Below are 8,090 nucleotides of genomic sequence, written 5' to 3'. Positions count from 1 at the left end.
TTTTTTTTTTTGGTTTTTCTCTGGTACCGGGAACCGAACTCACGACCTTGCGCTTGCCAGGCAGGCGCTTTGCCGCTGAGCTAAATCCCCAGCCCTTGATGGTTCCTTTCTTTTGAGGTATGTGTTTTTTATATGTATGAAACCAGAATTAAAAGTGTAATCAGTGGGCATGACCTGTAATGAAATTGCTGGTACGGGTTACTATCCGTGATGTTCTAGAGGTGCATGGTTTTGAGTTCGAATCAGCTGGGTTTGCCTGTCTCTGCCATTGAACTGGAAAGCACCTCAGAGGCAGGGATAGCATCTCATCTGTGCCGCCCCAGCATCCAGGGACAGGGCTCCAATGTTTGCTGGGCCACATTTGAGGATGGAATTCCTCATTCAGGTATAAACCTACATTCTGCTGCTTCACAGGGAAAAGAGGTCATAGGCCAAGCCAGCAACGCCCCCAAAGCATGCCTCCAGGAAGCCCCCCGGAGCATGCTAGTATGGTAGGACTTCAGAAAGAGGTCCCAACGATCCCTTCCTAACCCCTCCTTGAGAATCTGAGGTGCAGTAGGGGTTGGGGCGGGGGCTGCAGGCACAGGAAATCCCACTCCCGGACACGCCCTTGACCTCAAGGCTGGCTGTGCTTGAGGCTTTGACTCTAACCCTCTGGTAAGGCCACCACCAGCCCCATGGTCCTCCAGGAGCTGGCAGTGGACAGACAAGGTAACCATCATCCTGTGGCCCGGACCCTGTCTGTCTGTATCTCTCTCTCTCTCTCTCTCTCTCTCTCTCTCTCTCTCTCTCTCTCACACACACACACACACACACACACACACACACACACACACACACGGCCTCCCCAAAGGAGCATTATGTTTATTTCTAGTCAGGAAGTGGGTGGTTCCACTATATGCCCTCTGTTCTTCAGGAGGATCTGAGGGGCACGGTCCTGGAGTCTGGGTGTCGACTGGCCTCCTTTTCACAGATTAATGCCAAGGTGTCAGGTAGTTGTTACGGCTGTGGAGAGAAATAGGGGTTAGGTGGAGGCCCCCCAGACTGTCCTGTAGAAAAATTAGCTTTCTCTAGGCCAGTGGCGAACCTATGGCACACATGGCACAGCAGGCTGTTTGTTATCATTGAATACTCTAAAAGGTCTGCCATCCCTGCTCTAGGCCTTCCCCTCAAACCCACCTTCCTACCTACAGGCTCTGAAAACAGTTTCTATCCAGCCTCTAGATGAGCCTTCTATGGCTCCCTATTTCCCTATATATTTTCCACTGTTCTCCTTGGCTTTCAAGTTCTCTGCTCACAGCTCTAGTTTGCCTCATCCTTATCTCCTACTGGCCCCCTACTTTGAACTGCTTCACCCCTTTTTCAGTCACTAGAAAGCATACTCTGTTGGACATCCTATGGTAGTAAACGCCAGGATGCATCCCCATGTGTATTCACAGGGTAAGGAAAGTAGTGAGAGCGTAGTACTACAGGTGATGGCCAAAGGGAGGGAGTGTGAGCTGGAGGGTGGCACAGGGGCGGGGAGACTTCAAGGAGGCTGGGACATCGGGGCTGGGCTTTGAAGGGTGAGGCAGAGGAGAAGGGACCACGTAGGTGCAGAGGCAGGACAAGCACAGGTCTGGAGAGTGCGTGGCTGTGCTGCTGGGTTTGGGTGGCACCAGGGAGACTGGTACTGCTGAAGTGTGTGCAGCAGGCTGCCGAGGTGGGAGGCTGTGAAATGATGAAGATGCTTGAAATCTCCACACGCTCCCCTTGCTCCTTCCCACTGCTGAGCCTTGTCTCCCGGCCAGAAGCACCTGTCTCCTCCCTTAGGATCTGTCCACATCCCAGGAGGCAGACTTTTGTCTTTGTCCCTCTGTCTCTCTGTCTCTGTCTCTTTCTCTCTCACTGAGAACTGAACTCAGGGCTTCCACACAGAGCTATATTCTCACCCCCTTATTTTTTATTTTGAGATGGGGCCTTGCTAAGTTACTAATTGCCCAAGGCTAGACTGCAACTTTCAGTCTCCTGCCTCAGCCTCCCAGAGTACTGGGATTAGAAAGGTGGGCCACCACGCGCACCTCTCTTCTTCCTATTAACATGTCGTTTACAATCCTCCCAGATAATGCCCCCCTCCTGCAAACCTCCTTTGGACCTGTCCTGGTGGGACTGGCACCCTCTCCCACGCCCACCTCATGCTCAATGAACTGTGCTTTTGCCAGGTGCAAAGCGGCTGTTGCCCCGCCATCTCTCAGGAGTGAAGTCCCGCCTCTCCCTGGGCCCACCATGGGCCGGGGTCTGAAACTCCGCTGAGCCCGGCGGGGGCGGGCCCTGCCGGGCGGGGGTGGGGCCTGTCGGGCGGGGGCGGGACGGGGCGGAGTCTCCCCTTACCTGTAGTGGGAGCCGAAACGCCGGAAAACGTTCCTGCGGAGGAAAGCGCAAGGTGGAGTGAGCCCGAGAAGAGGGACCGGCTCCCCGCCGTCCCGCCAGAGGGATTACCCTGCGCCCCACTTAACACCTCCACTCCGAAAGGGGGAAATTGCCGGGAACTGCGTGACAGCGTGCTCCATTTGGTAGGAGTTGAACCTTCGTTCATTTTGAAATTGCAATTCTCTTAGGCTGTACGGAGCCAGTAAATGTTTTCCAGGCCTCATATTTTTAAGGACCATTAGGTATGCGCTAGGAAAGCGGCCCAGACCCTACCCTCCGTCCTCCAAGTATGCGGTCGCGGGAGCGCGGCGTCACTTACAAAGAGTCGAAAGGCAGGGGCTTCTGTCCGTAGCGGTCCAGGCTAGGGTTCTGGTTGAGGCAGAACTGGTGCAAGCCAGAGGAATGGAGAATGTTAAACTGGGGGACCACAAAATCCCACCCGCGCCCCCCAGCACCTGCTACTGGAGATTTTGAGCCTAGGGCCAGGGAGACCCAGCCCTCGCGTCCCATGTCCTCAGCTTTAGCCGCTCCCCACCAGGACTCCCTGGGACCGGTCAGCGCACATCCTTTCCTACCCGCCAGTTCTGGGTCACATCTGGCTTCAAGTACCGCACCGCGTAGCCGCTGAAACTCTCGACTGCAGAGAAAGCCTACCTTGGGCGCCCTTGAACGAGCCGGGTCCCTCCTCAATAGCCGCGCCCAGTAACTAACCAGCCCCGCCCACCATGCGAAAAACCACGCCCACCCACGCCTAAGGCCCGCCCGTCGACTCAGAAGGTGCTTGGTCCACACAAATTAGGCGGGTCCACAAGCCCCGCCCACAGAACCAGCCTCTCCTTCGCTGCGCCCCCGAAAGCTCTTTTATTGGCCCAAGCTCCTCTGTTGGCCCAGGATGGCTCCTCCCACCCCAACCCCCGGCCTGGACCTGAACCTGAAGACCACTTGCACCTCAGCGAGTCTCATCTCCTCTGCTGTAGGTGCCCCAGATACTCCCAGATCTCTTGTCCCAGCAGTTCCTACACTGGCCCGCGGCCCTAGCTCCCCCGCCCTAGGGCATCCTCCGCAGCAGGTAGACGGACCCCTCTTGCCCTGGCAAGGCAGCTTGAACTCCCCAGCTGTGGACACGAAGCGGGACCAGTCCTCGATGGCGCGCGTGAAACAGGGCCAGTCGATCCGGTTGATCCCCGGCGCGATGGGCGCCAGCTTGCCCTCGCGGTACCTGCGGTGGAGCTTCCTGCCGGTTGCGGTGATGTCCTGTCAGGGTGATGGGGATCAGGACCACAGTGGCAGATGCAGCAGCCTGGGCCTCCCCAGACCACTCCATAACCCTGAGTTGACATTTGGTTCATCTGACTGTGGGGATGTTGGAAAAGAGCGACCCAGATTGGGCGGTGTGGAGCTGTGTCCCTAGGCAGCTGAGGACCTACGCAGGGATGTTGTGTGGGTTGCTGGGGCTGGATGTGAGCTAGTACCCTTGAGCAAACCCAGGACCAAGGGCAAACTCACCAAGCACTGCAGGGGTTTGTTGGGGACTCCCAAGAGTGTGAAGTGGGCATTGTCAAACTCATCTGTTGAAAAAAGATAAAGGGATAAAAAGAGGTGTCCTTCAATCAGCAGTCATAATCCACAGGAGAGGTTTGGCTCACACTATGCTTTACAATTAAAAACATTTTGGGGGGATGGCTTTTAAACTGGGTGTAACGGTGCATGCCTGTGATACCAGCATTTTGGGAGGCTGAGGCAGGAAAATTGCAAGTTGGAGCCCAACTTGGTAATTTAGTAACTTAGTAAGACTCTGTCTCAAAATAAAAAATAAAAAAGGGGCTGGAAATGCAGCTCAGTGGGAAGACCCTGGGAGTAATCCTCAGTATCACAAAAATTTTTTTGGTTAGCTTTTGAGGATTAGGATATTTCACCTTCTCCATATAGATCAAGATTTCAGTATAAAGAAATGAAGCCAAATGTTATGGTTTAGATCCAGAATGACCCCCAAAACTCTTATGTGCTCAGAGGTGGGGTTTTTGGAAGGTAACTGGATCATGGGAGCCTAGAACTGATTGGGAGGTGGGAAGAGATGGGTCACTTGGGGTGTGACCAGAAAGGGTGTATCTACCCCTCCCCAGCTCCGCTCTTATCGCTCTGCTCCTTGCTCACCACGATGTGAGTAGCTTTCCTGCACCACACCCTTCCACCAGCCATACCTGCCTGGGAGCCAGCTGTCTATGGACTGAATCCTCTGAAAACTGTGCGCCAAAATAAACCTCTCCTCCTTTAACTTGTGGATGTCAGGTATTTGTCCCAACAATAAGAAAGGGATGAAGATACCTAAGAAGTACTAGAAAAAATATGGGCCAATTTCTCTATAAACTTGGTAGAAGGCTTTACTAATTCTAACTTAATTTAAAAGTCAGAAGCTTAAAGAAAAGATCAAGCTGGGTGCAGGGGTGCATGCTTGTAATCCTAGGCTTATGAGAGGCTGAGGCAGGAGGCTCTTGAGTGCAAACAGCCTGGGAAACTTAGCAATTTAGCACAACTTTGCATCAAAATAAAAAATAAAAAATGGCTGGGGCTATAGCTTAGTGAAAAGGCCCTAGGTTCAATCCCCAGTACCAAAAAACAAACAAAATAAAACTACAAAGAAATAAACCTCTGCACAGCAAAACTATAAAAGAAGTCAAAAGACAAATGGAAATTTTTTTTCTATTAATTTTACTTTTTTTGGTACCGGGAATCGAACTCAGGACCTTCCGCTTGCAGGTACTTGTACCACTGAGCTATATTCCCAGCCCCTAATTTTACAGGTAAAAAGCAATTCCCTAATTTTGAAATCTTCTACAGATCAAGACCAAAGGGAAACAAAATGTATGCTTACAACTGAATACATGCAAAGTCAGAGCGTTCCCTAAAATTCAAGACTCCTGGATTCCCTTGGGAGCAGGAAATGGGAAGAGCTAATGATCTTGCTGATCTTTGCACATAGCGCAGTCAGCCTGAGCCTGAGTCTAGCAGGTGCAGGTGTGGGTGCCCACTACACCAGGCTCCTCCTCCCCACTCACTCCCCATCTCCTCCGTCATGTGCTCATGCGCACGTGTGCATGTGTGCATGTGCATGTGTGGATGCATGTGTGTGTGCACGCATTTGTGTGTAGTGTCCTGCCCTGGCCACAGGGGTCTGGATGGACCTCTGAGGATGTCTGGTGTGTTTTGACATCCTCACCTGCCTGCCACCCAAAGCAGAGACCTAGGTATCAGCCTGAACACCCCTTTCCCCTCCTCTCTAACCTGAAAACAAATCCTGTTGATTTTATCTCCTAAATACTGTCTCTATCCATGCTGAGTAATCCCCCCACCCCAGCCCACATGTTCAGACTGTATTCATGGGAAGTGTCCTTCTCTGCCTGTTCCAGATGTAGGGGTGGGTGGGCAGGAGTTGTTGTAGTTATTATTCCTCCCAGGGCAAGTGCCCACCTCTATGCTCCGCTCTCTCCGTTAATAAGAACCATAAGATGCACACATGCGCTCGAGCCCCTATCTCTCTCCCCTATCTCTCTCCTGCTCCACCTCCTGACTCCACCAGCAAGAAGCCCCTCTCTAAACGTGGCCCCTTGACGATCATGCACCTCCAGAACTGTGCCAAAACGGACCTTGTTTTGACTTTAAAATGAGCAGTGACGTTAGCAGCACCAGCAATCCTGCTTGATAGAGAAATATTATGCGCCAGGCACAGCTCTGGGTTCTCTTTCTGTCATCTCATTTTAGTCTCACAACAGCCTTACGGGGCAGGCCCTGTCGTCATCCCCATTTCACTGCTAAGGACGTAGAGGCTCAGACCTTGCTGGGGTTTCTGGGCAGGGACTAGCAGAGCTGGACTGTCACCCTTTCATCTGTTGTTCACGGCTTCTTCCTCCAGGCTCTTTCCTTCCCCATCCATCCCTCTTGAGGCCCACAGAGCCACAGCGCTGGCAGCAAGTGAGGAAGCCTGACCTTTGCGGCAGTAGGTGGTGGACTGGCAGTGCTCGTCCGAGAGGCAGGCCCTGGTGGTGTCCATGTCCATGCGGCGCAGGGTGGGCAGAGCTGGGTGGTAGAGCTGCTGCTTCACGCCAGCCAGCTGGTTGCGCTGTCTCTCCATCGGGAGCAAGATGGCTGGGGATGCATACACGTGGGTGGAGCCATCATCCCAGGGCACCAGGTCAATGATGCGAGCCATACCTAGGGAGCAGAGGGCACAGAGGAGCTCACGCTGAGCTAAGCCAGTCAGATACCTTTCCTTGGAGGAATACAGCCTTCGCCTGTGCTCATTTGTCTTCCTGTCAAGCATTTATTTAGTACCTGCTGTATGCTCACTTCTCAGGAGTCCCAGGTTCCCTGGCAAAAGACACAAATGTGCATACACGTATGTACACACAGGCTGCACTAAGTGGTAGAGGGAGGGCAGTACTGGAGGGTGTGTGTCTGCTAGGCTGGAGACTGGGCAGGGAACGGTCTAAAAGAGGTGGCATTTGAGTCTGTTAAGTAATTTGTACAGGAAAATGCAGTAGCAAGTAGATTCAAAGTGTAGCTTAGAATGGCTGTAGGTGACCAGTTCTGGATTTGACTTAGCTAAGGATCTGACATTTACCCAAAATTCCACAAAAAAGACTTAGAAGTGTTTTAAAGAGATGAGAAACAGATAGAAAAGCATTGCCTCCACTTAAAGAGATGTTCTCAGGAGCCCCTTTTGGTTATTCACACTTTAGTAAGAATTTGTTGACTTGCTCTCTTTCCAACCCTAAGTTAGAGATGAGAGATGGGGGTGGGAGCCAGATGGGTAGGGGGAGGGAAGACCTGGGACTATGGAGGGTCAGAGAGAGGGCGTGGTGACAATGGGAAGCTGCCGTGGGAAGGAGCTGCATAGGGAGGGTCAGGAAGTGGAGCTTTGAGAGGAACAGAGGGCTTCCTGCTTCTGACCCACCTACAGCGGCTACCTCATCTGCAGGGCACAGGCCAAGTGCATAGACTTCTGAGCACTTTCTGCTCTTGCGACCGCTCAGTGAGCAGAAGAGGAAGGGAGGGGGGCCAGGCCTTATGGACAACAGAAACAATGCCCTCTGCAGCCTGATTGTGAGGACACTGCTCCTAGGCAACCTGGAGACTGCAGGCGCTGACAGGGGCTGGTCACCAGGGCCACTCTGCCCTAGGTGCTCCCTTCCTCCGGGGACTCAGCACCAGCCAGGAATCTTGGAAAATGTCAGAGAGGGAGCTGGGGTCCCTTGAGGTGGCCAGGCCAGGGCAGGCCAGGGATGACTGCTGAGCCTAACCAAGGCTGTGTGACCCTGAGCTAGTCACTGTCTCTCTCTGTGCCTCCAGGCTCCTGTCTGTGACAGGCAAGGACCCTAGGCCTTGCATTAGGGTGCCTAGGAACTGAGTGGGACTCCCCTTGCTGAAACCTCAGGGGAGAGCACCTTGCGGTGTCTGCAAGCCCTTGGGGCTATAGGCGCGGAGATTAGCTGTGGCCAGTACCCAGGCTCAGCGTGAGGATCAGGGAGAGTTGTGGCCTCAGCAGGCCAGGGATTAGCAGGTGATACTCCACCGCCTGCCACCCCCAGGCTTCCTCCCGCTGGGGAAAGTCAGGCTGTGCTATCTGCACTCAGTACCCCGCACCCAGGCCCACCTGCCTTTGCCCTCTTCCGCTACTCCCTCGG

At 53.3% G+C, this 8,090-nt stretch overlaps 2 protein-coding genes across 2 annotated transcripts in view; one reads left to right on the top strand and one right to left on the bottom strand.

The window, feature by feature from the left end:
- Nucleotides 1–844: 844 nt before the first annotated feature.
- Nucleotides 845–7,464, bottom strand: Tepp (testis, prostate and placenta expressed). The gene is made up of 8 exons (XM_005388429.2): nt 7,361–7,464; nt 6,394–6,618; nt 3,916–3,977; nt 3,489–3,663; nt 2,985–3,046; nt 2,729–2,793; nt 2,371–2,403; nt 845–1,005 (listed from the first exon to the last, which is right to left on the bottom strand). Exons 2-8 carry the CDS (start codon nt 6,614–6,616, stop codon nt 975–977), a joined length of 651 nt encoding a protein of 216 aa, XP_005388486.1. The 5' UTR covers nt 6,617–6,618; nt 7,361–7,464; the 3' UTR covers nt 845–974.
- The window catches only part of Cngb1 (cyclic nucleotide gated channel beta 1), an 89,430-nt gene continuing 83,767 nt past the window's right edge, over nt 2,428–8,090 (top strand). Inside the window, exon 1 of the mRNA XM_013516097.1 lies at nt 2,428–2,552. The gene's annotated coding sequence lies outside the window, so the exon portion shown is untranslated. The remainder of the gene's footprint in view (nt 2,553–8,090) is intronic.

This window comes from Chinchilla lanigera, unplaced genomic scaffold (genome assembly GCF_000276665.1).
Source record: "Chinchilla lanigera isolate Chin_1 unplaced genomic scaffold, ChiLan1.0 scaffold00032, whole genome shotgun sequence".
NCBI lineage: Eukaryota > Metazoa > Chordata > Mammalia > Rodentia > Chinchillidae > Chinchilla > Chinchilla lanigera.
The sequence above is the reverse complement of the archived record's forward strand: the minus strand, read 5'-3'. Positions and strand labels throughout refer to the sequence as shown.

Coding starts and splice junctions, on each gene's coding strand:
- Tepp (XM_005388429.2), bottom strand. CDS start 6,616: ATGGCTCGCATCATTGACCTGGTGCCCTGGGATGATGGCTCCACCCAC. Junction 3,664..3,915: donor ACAAACCCCTGCAGTGCTTG/GTGAGTTTGCCC, acceptor TCACCCTGACAG/GACATCACCGCAACCGGCAG. Junction 3,047..3,488: donor GCCTTGCCAGGGCAAGAGGG/GTCCGTCTACCT, acceptor CTTTCTCTGCAG/TCGAGAGTTTCAGCGGCTAC.